The sequence below is a fragment of the Odontomachus brunneus genome, unplaced genomic scaffold (genome assembly GCF_010583005.1).
Source record: "Odontomachus brunneus isolate Ranch 3 - 2012 unplaced genomic scaffold, Obru_v1 Obru_scaffold_012, whole genome shotgun sequence".
Classification (NCBI taxonomy): Eukaryota; Metazoa; Arthropoda; class Insecta; order Hymenoptera; family Formicidae; genus Odontomachus; species Odontomachus brunneus.
In genome coordinates this window covers 23,822-41,035 of record NW_022639462.1, presented here as the reverse complement: position 1 = coordinate 41,035, position 17,214 = coordinate 23,822, and the positions used below count along the sequence as shown (strand labels likewise).

Here is a 17,214-nt window from a genome sequence, read left to right as displayed (position 1 = left end):
GAGGCAGAGAGAGAGAGAGAGAGAGAGAGAGAGAGAGAGAGAGAGAGAGAGAGAGAGACAAAGAGAGGAAGAGAATGAGGGAGACTTGCGACTTATAAATCCACGTCGTCGCGCGTCATCGTACACTCGACCATAAAGATTTTTTTATGAAGCCGTAAATCGTGTAACTCGTATTTTATTTCTTCCATTACCTCCCTTTAAAAGCATATCAAGTCGATTAAAGTGCGCCTGGCATCACGGCGATGCGGATGATTAATTTTCTTGTTGCAATGCCGCTCCTCCTCCGCGTACTGATATGTACTGATATGTACGACAGATAGATGTGCACGCGGGTTCGCCTGTGCTGCGTTAACCGATTTCCATTGACGTTTAATTAAACAGACGGTAATTGACGTTTAATGAAACATACGGTAATCCCGGCGATATTGAGTATTCCATCGCTACGGATTTTCTTGTTAATGATAACGCTTCGACGAGCGAATGCGTATATTGCCGCGGGAGAAGAACGTATGGATTTATTTTAACGGATTCATTCACACGCCGCGCCGCTGCTCGAGCTCATTTTAACACGTTCGCGCGCTGAGTAAATCTGCGTTACAACCTGTGCGTAAAGTTACACGCGCTTTGACGTGCGAACATCCGTGCGCGCCATTATATAGTGTATTCGAGCCATTTCGGGTATCATAACGGAGTGTACACGGGCATGTCGGTGCAACCTTGACGTAAGGTATGATTTACGAAGTTTTTAACGTAAATCTTCGACAGCGCTTCGCTCTATCGACGGGAGTGACGTTGTGTGCGCGGAGCCGTCTACTAAATCGACTAAATTGCCACTCGTTCCTCTCGAGGAGTGAACAAATATGGCTAGTCATCGCGCCCCGCACGGACCAACATGCGTGCGTCCTCGCGCTCGTATTTCGCACGGTTATTTCGGCGATAAAATATTTATTATCCACGCGGCGGCGCTACGACCGGCGGAAGGAGGAATGGTCCTAGATTCAGCGAATGGGAATATGCACTCTCGTTGATTCTTTTGATCCCTCGCGGCACTGCCGTGTCGTAAAGCCCGTGATTGTTGTTGTTAATTTCCGTAACGTGCGATGGCGACAAAAAATTGAACGTAAAGTCGTGTGTAAATTTAAAGCAATCCGCTCAACAACACGAATTGATTGGATGCACACACTGAGAAGAGAAAACGGTTAATTTCACCGAAAGTTATTGTTACTTTCGTCAGTTGTATCTTTTTATTGTTCTAATAGAAAAGTAATATTAATATATGTGTAAGTTTATTCTCACTAACACTAGAGTGTAACACTCAGTGTAAAAATAATCCTCTTGTGATCATAATTATTTTTACACTGCAAATTTAAGTGTTATTTTGGTTGCATCTACACGGAGAAAAATAATTTGCTGGCCTGGCAAATTTTCTGCTGGTCTAGCAAAATCTTTTCGTTATTATATGGACAGCAAAAAGATCTGTTAAGAGTACTAATCACTATTTGCTGGATATAATTTGTTGAATCTATAAATTATTTTGCTATAAGAACCATGATGGATTTATATAAGCAGTTGCAGTTTTGCTCTGATAGCAAATAAATTTGCTAAGGATACATTATTTTGCAGCAATAGCAAATTAACGTGATTCTTAGGACAAATACACTCAACAAATTTTTGTCTATTCTGGCAACGAAACTACTTCTGCTTTAATAACGAATAATTTATAAAATTAGTTATCCTAACTAAATTTTTTTTTGTCACTACGAATATGCAATAGTAACGACGATTTTGCTAAAAGAGCAAAATTATGTTTCTCCGTGTATTTCTTACCGCAATACTTTTCTCCTTTTTAGATTTATATTTTATTACATTTATATTATAGATTTATATATGTATGTAACGTCGGGTATGACAATAACACCAGTCGTAAAGCTGTCATTACGTCTTTTGATTCTCCTCCCTTCTATATTATTATCACTATTTTCTTCCCCTTTATTATATGTTCTGTGTTAGCTGAGCGTCTAATAAAATATTATTATTATTTTACACGCTTCTAATTGTTTTAAGTCATGCCATCTAACATGTGTTTTAAGCGTGTTAAATAACGCGATTTAAAATTGCAAGAAACGTGTAAAAAGAACTTTATCCAAATTACATGCTTATGCATAAAAAATAACACACTTAAATCTACAATGTATATGATTACAATGACAAATGCCAAACACTTTTTTCCTCAGTGTATACACACACATGGACACATGTTCGAACTTGCCGTCAGGTTTCCCGAAGAAGTTTAAATTTTTCGCAAGAACTCTCTCGTAACCCCGTTCGTCCCATCGATCATCGGCATTCGAGAGGTGCAGCACGCGCTGCACGTCCCGCGAAGGGTCGCGACCTTTACGAGCCTTCGAAAGCGCGATAGCTCACGCGCGGAGGCGCCGAGGGTCGCGCAGTAAAGATTCCGCTTTGCGAAAGCCGCTCGCGGAGGTGCGAGAGAAGGCGAGAGAGCACAGGTCCCGGGCATGTAAAAGAAAGGAGAGAACACCGAAGACGACACTGGCCGTCTCCTGATTTATAAGGATAGATTTGCCCCCGGCTTGTTGTTTATTTCACCGCGGCTGACCGTAATTTTTCTCTGGCAATCGAGTAACTCGCGCGCCATTCTTCCCCATCCCATTCGACACCGGCACACGGTCGCCTTTTCACTCGCCTCGCACTCACTCGGCCCCCTGGCCCCGTCGTTTCTCTGGCACGTAAGCGAACCCCTAAAGTCCTCGAGCGTTCAAGATCGAATCGACGGCGAGACGACGGATATCATCGATCGGCACTGTGTACTTTTGCGAGAAGTTGACCCATTTCCCGCGGAACTCCTCGACCGATCGTCGCTGCCGTTTCCTCCCGGAGGGAAACACTTTAATCGTGTTATGCATTTTTCCACCCCTGCGGAATCTTTCTCTCTCTCTTTCTCTCTCCCTTTCTTCCTAAAGAAGAAACTCGTCATTGCTTTCATTTCTCCGCATATCGACTATTACTGTGCAGTACTCAGCACAGATATCACCGCTGAACATAATCGAATGCTTTATAGGGCAATAAATGCCTGCATCAGATTTATTTTTCAGTTCGATGTACACGTTTCACCTTTGTGTGAAATGTGAAATGATAAATTTATACAACAAACTCAAATGACTCAAACGACAAATTAATACTAAAAGGTATTTTGTAGAATGTTTACTTTGTAATATCTTAACAATTCTCTGTTTTCTCTCTGATCTCTCTGATCTCTCTGTTTTCTCTCTGATCTCTGTTTTCTTTACACCAATTATGAGCTAAAAACATCAGTAAAGGTTAGAAATGTTTGAGCTGCAGATAATCTGCTTACACTGCCTATGTGTAGGACTTTCTTTTCAAGAAATCTTTTAGATCGTACTCTGGGGTTGAGTTGTGGAATACTTTGCCATTGAATGTAAAAAATGCAAAGACGCGGCGTGAAGTTCCTGAACTTTTAAAGCTAACTTTTATTCGGTGTTATTGAATGGAAATAAAACGCAAATTGACACAGCTAAGTATAACTTGTTAAATCATACACCAGGTCCATTTTTAATTTATTTTATATAATTTATCCTACATAATTATATAAAGTTATTTTTACTTTTCATAATATACATAAACATTATATATTTCTATGAAATGACCGTATCATAGCCATTACTTTGTTATTAAAATATTCTTCTAGTTTCGTTGTAGCGCTGGAGAGGATCTAGTTTCTCTCACAGCGCCTAATAAATGATGCTTTCCTCTCTCTCTCTCTCTCTTTCTCTCTCTCCATTCCTCTTTCTCTTCTCGCCTCACGGTTTATGCCTTGTCCCTTGCGTCCCGCGTGGAGAACGAGAAACGAAATTCACCGCGCCGTTTTACGAGTTGTTGTGCCGCGCACCGAGCACAACTGCGAACTGCCATTAGAGAGTGAGAGACTGCTATCGCTCGTTGCAACAGAGTTAATATCAGCGGCAGTATTAATTACCCAGACAGCCGAGCGTGTGGACCGCAATTGTTTATTCATAGTAGTTACGACGTTACGCCAAATTTCCGAGCTCGCGCGCGATGTCCATCCCGAATTATTTACAAACGCGACGTCGTTGAATTATTTGCGGCAGCTAGGAAGTTTCTCTCGCGCGCGTGACGCCCGCGACACACCGAAGAATACGACGAATGGTTTGCTTATCGTTAAAAGTATGCCGGACAATAACGTCGAACGATCAGCCGTTTCTCGCGGGTCGTTGCGTGAGAGAGAACGCGCTCTCCCGCGTACGCGAGTCAATAAAACACGTTTCCGTTGAGAATCGTATTTGCGCTTGCACTGCGGGGCATCGACCTGGCGTCACAGCTCAGGCCCGCGCGGAAGCACTTTTGCGCGAATCCCCTCGCTTGGATTTCACACTAAGAGAAAAACTTTTGCCATTTTGACAAAATATCAGTACGTGCAATAAATGACTTGTTCATATGAGACAACAAATGTCTCCCGTAATGGGAACAAATAATTTTTTACTTTCAATTTGCTAATCAATTTGTTACTTTCAATTTGTTACTTTCAATATCTCTAAGAGATATTTCTATAATGGAAACATAACTAACCTAACCTAAATAGACGAGAGGACAAATATACCTCAGGCAATGTATGCTTGTTGAAGTGACAGATAATGACTTGCAACGATAATTATTCGATTTGTTTTCCGATTATCAAATAGCAAAAAAAGTTTTTCTTCTGATAACCTAGGAAGTTTTTTCAGTGCAGACGTGTTGGCGTGGTTGCGCTCGAACAGCGAGCAAGGAAGCAAGAAAGAAAGAAGAGGGAAGGAGGGGAACGATGACACGTCCTGTATACATTTCTCATTTTACCGCGTTTAATGACTATCACGGTGTCTGGTAGTGAGACATCTCTGTAATTCACAACGGGCACAACGCGGCGTGACAGCGTGACAGGCAGTGACAGAAATTAACGGTTCCATTTACAGTCTGGCGCATTAACTCCCCTCGCCTTGTATCACTCGTTAAAGCGGCCCCCGTCTCGACTCTAATTAGCAACGGCACGGACGGAGGTATTGCGCCAGGCGGATCGCATTGACCGACTGCATTAGCCTGGCAATTTCACGGTAACGATAATCGTCGTCCGCACGAGATTATAACTGTCGCAATCCTATCACTACCTCCCGAAGGTCCGCCGTCCGCGGTGGAACTTTACGCGTCGGGACGGCACGCGTCCTCTCGCCAAATTTCGTCACGGGAATTTCACATACGGTCGCGCCAACAACAATAACAACAACGGCGACGAGATGGGCGCGCAATGTCAATCGACACGTAAATCATAATCGTAAATCCCGGTGGCCGTTACGGCGCGCGCGCAGGCTTCACTGCCGACTATTACAGCGGACAATTGTCGATAACGGACCTGGCCGTCCAGATACTCGAAATCGATACCTCCTTATTGAATGTTGCGACATTCATTTGCGAAACGGGGCAATACCCGGCGAAATATGGCCGCGCAAAAATTAGTCGTTATTACGGTCCATTTGTTTTATTGTTTTGCAGAAGGAATGCAGTCCCGTACCAAGCCTCGATCCTCCCTCAAGTTACCTCTTACTACTCTCAGTCACGATTCTCGTTCTCCGACAGCGCGGAGACGGAGGGAGATATCACGCCGCGAAATTCGGTAAGTGCTTTCAGACTACGCGATCCCACGATAGAAACATCGATAAGGAACGTCCCCCGTGGCCGTTACATTACGTGCCTGCGCCCGATACAATCGACGACGACCATCACATACGCGGTGTTCATTTTTCACGTTGCCACCGCCACCGTCGTCGCCATCGCCACCGCCAACTTCCAGTCCAAGCTAGGCCTCGCGCGATAAATTCGCGTCCTTACGTGTTCCGGTTAAGTGGCGAAGTTGGTGCAATAAAGTACGGGCCCTCCCTCCAGGGCGAGTTTCGCCTAGGCAGTCAAGGGGAGTTGTAATTTTTCGAATATGCTAAAACTTACGGACGCGCTCATGGCTTATACGTTCGTGTTGTTAAATCTGCATGACAGCGCTGTGTGTTACGTGCAGCCGCTCTTTTCGCATACATTATCATTTACTTAAAATTGCAAATGCGAATCTCGGCGAACTCGAAATTGTTTTGAGTTAGAACAAAAATTCTCCATATATTCAAAGCGTCTCGCATCGTAAATTACTTCAACGACGCTAAAACGTCTTAGCGAGTCGAAGCGGCTCTCGCGAGAGAAGTTCGCGAGAATATCGATTTTGACGAGTTCCACACAAGCCTTTGGATACCTCAATCCAAACACTCTGTACATCTCAATCAGAGAAAAGTTCCCGTTATTATCATTTTGCTCTTTCCTCGTAAATCGCAGTTTATACCTATTAAAGAAACGTAAAACTGACGCTTCATCTTACAAATCCACAAACCAAGGCTTGCCATTGGTTTTTAACGTAGATTAATGCCCACTTTAAACACAAAAATATCTTTTACAGCTACATGATTACAATATTTAATCCTTATTTTATGGAAGGTCGATTTTACGATCATATGAAATGCGGTGATTTCCCTTTTCCAATGGTTCTTGTCTCAAGTCGTTACGACGTCCACAAGTGGAGTTATTAACGTTTGTATTAATTTGCTGGCGTTAATTCTTTGATGCACCGTGAGGTAGGTCATGGCACGATGTGTGAATGAAAATAATGACCGAATTCGCGCAACGCTACTTAGTAGCGACATCTCGCGCGTACGCGACAACATGCAGCGACTAGCTATCCCGCGGTCCAGACCATCATTTCGGTTTCGCGATAGTTTGCCTCACTTTAGAGAAAAAGGGGATTTCCTCTTTTCTCGTTCATCCATTGAGCCTCGCGACTGACTGTCGCGGCGTTTATAGAGAATTTAGGCTGGTTCGACAATACGTCGTTTGTCGGAGTCGCATGTCGGAACGCAGTCGATGGTTCAATGAGGAGAACTCGTTTCGAACGGAAAATAAACTGTCTCATCAACCGGCCTGCGCCGACGTCCGACATACAGATATACAAGGTGTCCCAGACTTTCCTCCGCAATTTTTGTGGGAACGTAAAGCTGATTGAGGTGAACATAAAAGTATCGTTTTACGACATTCGCAAAAATCTCGAGATATTAATTAAAGAATATGAGTGAATTATCACAGGTGATATGATGAGCTGTAATAGCGCTGTCTGTCGTTGTATATTTATACGTTAGGTTAATCTGAACAAAAAGTCCTCTACCATTTTGCAAATGACTGCATAGATTTTTAAATATTAATTAAAGAAAATTTGTGCATTACCGCGCCAACCGTATAACAATTTTTTTTTATAAATAACTAAAAGTCTGCGTAATTATTTGCAAAATAATAAAGGGCCTTTTTGTTCAGTTTGACCTAATATATAGACGCACATTGCCACTACAATCCATGTATCATATCACGCGTGATCGTTCACCAATCTTCTTTAATTAATATCTCAACTATTATTGTGAATATCGCAACGGTATATAATTTTTATGTTCATCTCAATCCGTTCTGCGTACTCACAAAAATTGCGGAGGAGTGTCTGGGACATCTTATCAATGTTAGCAACATCATTCTATCTTTGTTGCTTATCTAGTTACAAACGAAAATGCACTACACTGACAACGAATAACGTAACGTGGACAGAATTTTTCTTCTACAAACTTTACACGATGACAGTTTATCCAATAACACAATTCATCGTATGGAAAAGTTGGTTCCAGACAAACTTTTCCGTGCGATGAATGAGTGAGAGAGAAACTGCAGCGTGCTTTGTCATTTCAGTCTTCTAGAATTTCTATATTTCACTTCCACTCACGTTACCCCCAAAAATGGCGGATAGGATGCGGACCAATCAGGAATTACCAAGCTTTGTCCTAACTCTGACTAGAGGAACCCTTGGACGCGATCCATCGGAAATGCTTTGAAGCGTTTAAAGAAAAGTCATGATTGGTCTATGTCGGCGCTTCAAGGCATGTGCAGCATCTAATGGATCGCACCCCTAGGCTCGCTATGCTCATTCCGCGGCTCAGTAGCAATGGACGCTTCGGCCACATGCTCACGCGGCCATTCACCTCAAAAGGCCACCTTTAAAACAGGATGACATGGAAACACAGTGCACCAATGTGACAGCAGATGGTCTGGCGTAGACATATGAGCATACAGACGGAGCAAAAGTTGCCACTTTAAACTAGGACTAGGGGAGAGAGTGCAAAATTGGCGAAGAATTCTAAACTTCTTGGGATGAAATTTTACTGACTACTGCAGAATGAATCTTCTACCACGTCACTTGAATTTGAGTAACTTTTCACGCCTATAGAATGAATTCTCCAGTGAAGTCCATCGTTGAGTTGAATATTTTCGCTCGAAATTGAAGAGCGAATCTAGTTTATTTCACGGGAATATATTCATTCTAATAAATTGATTGAAATATTCGCTCATATGGAATTCACTCTAAGTTTAAATGAAATATTCACTCTTGCGATTTCAAGTGGTAGCATTTTTATTATCGCGCTTCGAATGAAAGTGCATTTTCCATGTGTTTTGAGTGAGAGATTCCACTTCAAGAAATTTAGAGAGAACAATCGAAAAGTTCAGTATTTATATTTCGGCCGATCACACTTGAAGCTCGCTTACGAACGGGGTACTGATATACTGGTGTATTGTATGGACATGGAGTTACCCGAAGTATACATACTCGTTTGCTCTTGCCCCGAATCTGACATCTCCGTTGAGCTAAAATGCTCTGTCTATATATTCATATTTCTGTGAGTGTTAACGTCGAACCGAAGTTTGACATCGGTGCCGCGGCTTTAAACGGCCATAACTCGCCGATGGATCGATGTAGCGACATGAAATGAAAAGCAATCTCTTTGGCGTCTACCTTGCTCTTTCATTGTCCATTTGGAAGAGTCGAGTGTCGTGATCTATTAAAGTACGGCAAACACGCGAGCAACACGTAACCTCTTTGATTTGCAAATCGATCGAATTGTGCAAATTCCTTTCTTCATCTCGTCCGTAGTAACAGTGACGAGATTAATACCGTTACTGTGGGTCGAAATAAAGAAATAAGAGCTCGTTCCACTGCATTGCATGAATTCCAGTCGCCAGTTTTCTCTCATTAACCCCTCAATAATTATACCGTGTGAGTTTGCAAGATGATAGATCACTTTTCTATTCAGTTTAATGAGCTTCCCCTGCGCACACACGCCCGGCAAATTCACAGACAGTTCTGTACACGGGATTTTTACATTAATTAGAGTGTTAATTATGCGCCGCTACGCACAGCCGTCGGCCGCTAACGGGATTGCGAGCAAGACGCGAGACGTCTATCGACCGTGACGGTTATAGCCGTCAGTGCCGTTTCGATGCGTTAACTATGTACATATAAATCGGACGTATTGATCCCGGTTTAGACCGGTGTTGCCTGTAACAACCGCTGACATTCGTCACATTTGTAGGTTCCATTTGAAGCGCGCGCGCGATCGCGTATATAAATATAACGTCGGAAAATACTAGCGACTCTCTGCGCGAACGTGGACGCGACACCGCTCGTACATCCGCGTCGTGTATGAGAGGGCATTTATATATCGCGGGCGCGGGGGCCGATCGATCCTCCCTCAGGTATTCTGAAATGACCCCGTCGACTTCGTTACATTCTTCATTCTCTCCGCTCTCCGCGATTATAAATAGCGCGATATCCGTTGCAAATCGATACCCTCTGTAATGGCCCGGTGTCTACCACCGGGGACGACTCCGTCGGCGGAAGAAAACAGGACGAAGAGAGTGAGAGGAAGAGGCGGAGAGAGGCGCTGCGGAGAGCGAGAGGGCTGGGGGAGGGGGCGGGAAAAACTACAGCGGGGCGAGGGTTGAAAGAGCGGAGCGTCCACATTCGTCACGCGAAAAGAAAATATATCATCGTTCCCCGGAAGGGCGTCGGGGAGGAGGGAGGAGACGGGGGTGGATTTATATAACGTATCGTGATGTTCTTTCATAATTCCGCCGCGACGTGATACACTACACCCCCCCGCGTATGTAATTACGCTGATTAATACTGTATTAATCAACTGACCGCGCTGTTCTGCGCGCTTTTTCCCCCCGCAATTAGCGGAATTAACTCCGCATTAATCTACTTGAGCCTGTGAGCTAAGCTCTTAATCTATGCGCCGACACGAGCGCGAGGCAAATATAAGCCCGATCTACGTCGCGACGTTCGTTCGTTCGTTCGTTCGTGACGCGCGCACGCAACGCGATGTGTGTGACGCGCGCCCCCGCCGCCGATATATTGGAAAGAGAATTATTTGCATTCTTATCGCGCGATGATTGACGCGCTCGCTAAATCCACGATGTTTCCCCTCGCGTGAGCAGCCCGCCCGAAAACGTTTTTCTACTTCCGTCTATATCGGCGAGTGTCGCGATAAGGGCTCTAATGTTTCAATCAATCATGCCGGAGCGAAGCTTCCGCCGTGACTGGATTTCACCCTCGTCCCGGGAGTGTCCAGACCGAAGAGCGGAGGACGCCCGACGGAACACTGAGTGTGTGCACCGAGAAAAAAAGTGTTTGGTACTTGTAACTGTAATTACTCGGAGAAATAAGTACTGTAAGTTACGGAAGAGAACTATTTTTTTAATTACATTCTACTATATTGTTAGTCATGATAACCGTGTGCGCATGTTACTGCTACCATTTCCATGTTACAACAATCAAAAAATATAGCTAGAGCGGAAAGTAACTGGAAGAGATTAGGGCTAAATGCATCATTTCAGAATTTCGAAGTTCTCAGACAAATAATTATTATTGTGACTGACTGTACAAATACAATAGAAACAGCCTTTTTCTATATATTAATGGCCGTCACGTTAACTGTACATTTTGTTTTGTAACGACTAAAATATAAATACGCAGCAATGTGGCTAACTTGGCTCAATATACTGCGGGTTAAATTACTCAGTAAAATTTAGGATAAGGGGGCCACATATAAAATATATACTGATTAGTAGTTTCGGGATATCCGCGAGGGGTCTCCACAGCTCTTTTGTTGGTCTTTAATTATGAGACAACATTACATCATCCGCCCATATGCTCGATTTGAATAATTTTATGAAAGAAAATTACTTTTATTATATATTCGAAACAATATATTATACTGTTTGCAAAAGATTGATATCAAATTTCGAGAGATTCGAAAATCTATTTACTATTACTATATAGTTTATTTCTATTTTTAGTCGCAATATTATTCCGATATTAAATATTTTTCATTTAAAATTTTTTATATTTTAAAGGAATCATTCCGCGATTTTGTATATTCTCTCTACAGTTTCAATCCAAATAAATACTAAAAGAATCACATAGGCACATACTTCTGGCACCCCTTGAGACCCGGTCTCTTCTATAATTTTAGTTAAATCAGCCATTTTTTTCTCTCAATATAGGTGTGCATGTTCACGTGTGTTGTCGGGGAGAAATTATTTTCGGGGAGAGACTTTAAGAGAACGGTGCTGTGCCGAGACACCCCGTGTCAAACACTTCCGCATGTAAATGCCGGCCATGTCGAGCGGAACAAGTCCGGAATGTAAATTCGACCGGCGCGCTGTAACTCCCGTTATCCCTGCGGCGTCGATAAGGATTTCCACCTTCCGCCGTGCTCGGTTCGTCGTAGCCGCGAATCGACATGTCGCGTACGCGTAACCGAAGCGTGAGATTATCCCGGCCGCGATAAGTGCGTGCAACGCGCCGCCATTGAAATTTTCGACACGCAGCAATCTCGGATTTCGCGCGATCATTACGCGTGTGCATGTGAAGCGAGAAATGAAAAAAAAAAAAACAATTTCTCTTCCTACCCTATCGCGACAAATTGAAAAATTCTATAATACTATAGCGCTTTTAATTCGTGGAAACGTAATTTAGCTGTCGGTAGCACTGTGGTGAATAGCAATTAGCTCGTTGCGAAAGGGAGAAAAAGAGAAAAAAGCCACGCACAGGAGCGTTCGACAAGAAATATCTACAAATTAATTTAACGTCCATTAATATTATTAAACGGCTATTGCAACCGTTCAGTGAATGGCAGGCGAGATGCTGCTCCGCTATTTTTATTAGCGACGCGTTTCGCCCGCGGAATCGATTACTCGCGCAGCATCTCCGTGCCTTCTAATTTTAAGCGACCGCAATATAGTGTCGCGTCGCATCGCCAACGTTCTCGTCCCGAAATTAAAGCCACGGCGAAACACGGAGCATCTCCCCCCTCCCCTCCCCAGCGCGGGCGTTACAACTTAATACTGTTAAGCGATGAAGTTTGCTGTCTGAGCCGAGCCACCGTCTTGTCTGCAACTCCCGGAACGGTCGTTTCTATCGGGCGTCTTTGCCGCACGGCACCGACCTTGCCTTAACATCGGATTATCGTTGTATCGGGATCTTTCGGTTCAGGCAGACCACACGACCGACTAAGAATTCCCGACAGCTTATTTGGGAATTCCGGCAACCGCGGCGAAACGGCGCCTTCATCGGCGCGTGCTTCTCCACTCCGCTCGCAGATCCCCAAGGAACTTTGAGACTTTCAAAATTTCTGTGCTGTTAAGTCGCCTTTCAGAGGGAATTTAATACAGAACGCTCGGGAAGGAGAAAAGCGAGAGAGAGAAAGAGAGAGAACTCCTTCTTAGCGTATAGACTCTTTGATTAACTCGAAATGAGTTTTTTTCACGATGGAAATGTAATGGGGTTGTTATGAAGTTATACGAACGATTGGAAATAGTTTCGGCAAGAAATTTCTTTTTATCCTCTTTCCTTTCCAATTTGTCGATCAGACTTTGATAAGACATTTAATGTGTTGAAAGTCGGCAAACTCGTGACAAACGGTAAGCCCATATCTCGCCGTCGGTGGAAACGTCCGCTGCAGATTGATGAGGGCATACCCCCGTCCGGTGCATTCTGTATAATTAATTAATGTTTAATAATTCGTTAATAACCGGAGAGCAGAGGAGATCCTCATTACCGGTAGGTATGAATTACGGCGTACGCGTTTCCCGTTAGGAAAAAAGAAGGAAGAGAAGGAAAAGCGTTCGGTTTCCGAAACAACCGCTTCAATTATTCTACGCCGTTCTCCGCAATGCGCTTCTGCTTCTATCAAATCGGATCACGGGAATCTAATCGGGAGGCAGGAACTCGTCGCGGAAACCACACGCTGTGGAAGCCGCAGGTGTCGACAGTGTGTGGCATCGGCTCCGATCTTTCGTGTCCGTAGCCTTTTCCCTCCCTCTCTCCCGCCCTTCCTGCCTCCTACTTCCTCCATGTCTGCTTTTCCATGCAAGCGGAAGTGAGTTTTCTCAACTACGAGAACGACCTAGTCGGTTGTTTGTTATACGAGAAGCAGCGGGTGAAATTAGTCGTCGTTCCGCCGGCAGCGAGCACAACCCCATTTCTACGTTCTTCCGCCTCTCTTACGATGTCTTGACAAACCTACGAGCACGCAGTCGCGCTCCATTCCTTCCGGATTCACCCCGAGGAACACGCAAATGACTTCATTATAACGAGCGCGGCCCGAGCCGCTCGTCTGCCTCCTGAGCTCACATCGGCTCACCCGCTCATTTCCTATTTATCTCGTGCTCCCCGTAAAGCCTTTAACCCTACGACACCATAGACTTAATTAATAACAACGACGACGTGCAGCAACGACCGCGAATTAGTTTTTCTTTCGGTACGCTCTGACCCGAGTCGAAATTTCTACCTCACTTTTGGCCTCAATATTCCACTTAATGCCTACTTTGATACTCCGAAGCGAACCTCTTTTGATTCCATTTAGCCTACTAAATCTGTCAAGAGTTCTCTTCAGAACCTGCAAGTGGCATTCCGTGCGTTTTCTACCATTTAGAGGCAGGAGAGTAGGATTTTATTTTCTATGCACAAGAAAAAAGGTTGGATTAACCAAACGAGATTTCTGGTTAATCAACTATTCAGAAATTTTGTTAACAAAATTCTGGTAACTTCAATCGGAATTCTGATTCGTGCAGATTTCATCTGATATCTGATTAATCCAATTAAATATTTTCTCCGTGTGTGTAGACACACGCTGATCCTTTAGATCCTTTAGAGTACATAGATGTTAAAAAGTTCAGGTCGAAGGTAGAGCTAAATTTTTGACTCGAGGAAAGGCTACTCGATTTCAGGTGCATTGCTTTAATAACACTTTTGCTATTTCGTAAGGAGGTTAAACTAATTTCATAAGGAGATTGGAAAATCAATATCTATCTTTTTTTGACGAATTACTGCGACCTATTTTTACAATTATTCCGAGTAAAAGCTGCTTGATTTTATTTTGGCTCAGACTATACCCTCGGAATGCTCTTCTTTGCGCTTCGCGTTGATTCACTTTATTATCAGAGGTCTTTCGTGATATGAATACCACGTCTTGCCATAAAGATTATCAGATATCTCGTTGCGAGTATTCTCGCGGCCTCAGTCCGTTTTACGCTTCCGATAAATAAAGCAAGTTATAAGGAAGCAAAAGTAACGGCGCAATATACCAAGACTGACTTTCATTCTCGCAGTTGATTCTCGGGGGACATTCCCCGCGTTTGAAATCCACACCATAGGAACGAATCCAGGCAGGCTTAAAGAGAGTCCGTGCGACACAACGGCTGATAAACAACAATCGGCTAAGCCGGATTCTGGAATTTCCAGCTCGGACATGCCTTCACCTACCTACCTACTTACTTCGCCATCGTTTCCACCTCCTATGAACTTACGATTATCCGGGATATATTCGTTTCAACGTTTACACGCTCTCTTTTTCGTCTTTTCCGAGACCAACACGGACGAGTCGACGCGCGACACAACGAATGAAAAATTGAAAAATATTAACACTGGTACTCACTTAATTCACGACAATTACAATTTAAAACACACAAATCTCTGCGAGACGCCGCGGTAAATTAATATTTCTTCACGCTCGTGCGATTGTGTCGTCTCGGCAGCGGCGCGTTCTTCCTCGACTCTGTACAAGTACATTCTCAAGCGACTTCCTATTTCCTCGTAAATTCGCGAAGGCGCGTTTTGAACGCCGTAAACTTACCGAAAGTTACGCCCCTAACTCAAATTCACCAGAAATACACTCTCGCGCTTCCGCGCAACGACAACGATGACGATATGAAAGTAAATTGTCCTGAACATACTGAGTGAGAGCAACGAAAATGCGTTATCGTCTATAAACATACTGTCCCATAAACGTCCGCTCGCCCTTGTTCCATTCGCGCGATCCTATCCATCCCGTTTCACCCTATACGGCTGCGATACGCATAAACGACCTTCCCTATCCGGTCGAGGGTGAGCGTCGTCCGTCTTCCCTTCCTCTATCTCCCTCCGTGCGTACGTGCGTGCGTGCGTGCGTGCGCGACCATGTGTGCGAATTTTTATCGAGTGTAAGACGCCCGACCCTTCTCGCACGTTGCTGTCGCACGGCCACGGCGTCGTTTTCACGACGTCGTCGGCTCGTAAACTCGCCCGCTGCCGGGCAGATTTACGGCCGACGCCGGCGTTCTGGCGCTTCCCGCCAGCGGAATACCCCGGGAGGCACCCCGGGATTTGTGCCGAGTTGTCGCCGGGTGACCGACCGACCGACCGACCGACCGACCGACCGATCGGCGAGTTCTTCCAGGAAGAGACTACGCCCTGAAGGATGAAGGATATCCGTTACGTCGCACGCCCTTTCCGGCGTCGGCGGTTAATTCGACGGCAGTCAATTTTCCGCCCGCACGGCTGCCTGAATCCCCACGACGCGAATTATTTTTGAGTGCGCGCGCGTATACGCGAACGAATGGGGTTGCGGTTACGGGAGTTATATGGAGTGGAAGATACACAGTATCGCGCCGGGGACGCACGGAGAGGCCGATAAGAGCGCGAGAAGATGTCTGCAAATTAGCTTTGAATTTTAACGGAGGCCCCTCTGCGCAAATTCCCGCCGCTTAGTCGGCATTGTAGTTGACGTTACGCTCGCGTCGCGATCCACGTGTGTGCACGGGGCGAAGTCTCGGGACGGTGAAGATTCTGATAGCGCGATCTCCTTCAGATGGAACCGGAAAGAGCGTCTCTCGTCCTGCCATTGAGACGCGCGCCTCGTACGATGGTACTCTTTATCGGAGAATAGGATGGGATAAGATTGGACGGCGGGACGGGATCCGGGACGTGAATTCGCGATACCGCCAATAATGTGGAAACGGAATAAGTTATGGAAGCGTGCGTATGCGATGCGATAGCGAGAAGTAACATTGTAACGTATGCGAGACAGTTTCTCCGGGCTATTGGTATCTTTGCTTGCGCGACGATGTAAAGTTTTTGACAGCAAAGATATTTGTTTTCGGACATTCTTGGAATCCCTTCCTCTGGTTCGCGGTTTGGGTAGTCTCGTGGAATCGATTCTACTCCCGTTACACGCGCAACTTTTGATTCCACGTGCACGGGCGATGCAGTGGTCTGCATACATAGCGGGTTAGCCAACGTGTTCAGGCCTAAATTGCCGTTGCAGTTGTGCGTCCAGGTGCTATTAACGGTCCTCCGGAGAGTCCCGCGACACATCAATGCGTCAGTAAGTCCTAACCTCCGAGTCCGGCCTGCAATCGAGCTTGGCATTCATCCTTTTGTCCGCGTCCTTGGCATTGTCCCCGGTCTGATCCTTCGTCCGGGATTTCGGAGGTTGCCTGACACTCTATCGCCGCCCTCCTGACTCTCACGGCGCTTCTTGAGAGCGGCATCCTATACACAACTGCTGTTTTATCGCCGCTATTACATCCTCGTTTGTAGTCAAGTATATCGCGTTGTCCGACGTACTGCGTCGCAGTGCTTTATTACTTCTCGGATAATAAGTGTCGCGTAAACGACCAATGTCGTGGAGAAATGAAACGCGTACATACACGGAGAGAATTTTATAGTGAAGATTACTGTATAACTTTGTAACTAAGGAAAATGGACCGAAATTCTTCAGTAATTCACTCTTCTTTAATTTCATATGTACTATTATTTATATTTCAGGAACTCGGAAATATGTATAAACACTTGCTATGTCTCCAGCAAGGTTTATTACGTTTCTAACGAAGTTTACTGTTCCTTAGCAAGGTAGACTTTGTTGCACGGAAGAAACAAAATTGCGTTAGTGTAAC

The 17,214-nt window shown here is 44.7% G+C and overlaps 1 protein-coding gene across 1 annotated transcript in view; it reads right to left on the bottom strand.

The window, feature by feature from the left end:
* LOC116840886 (sarcoplasmic reticulum histidine-rich calcium-binding protein-like) overlaps window positions 1-16,809 on the bottom strand; it is a 66,280-nt gene extending 49,471 nt beyond the window's left edge. The window contains exon 1 of the mRNA XM_032808209.1: window positions 16,656-16,809. Within this exon, the coding sequence (XP_032664100.1) occupies window positions 16,656-16,809 (154 nt within the window). The remainder of the gene's footprint in view (window positions 1-16,655) is intronic.
* Window positions 16,810-17,214: the final 405 nt, after the last annotated feature.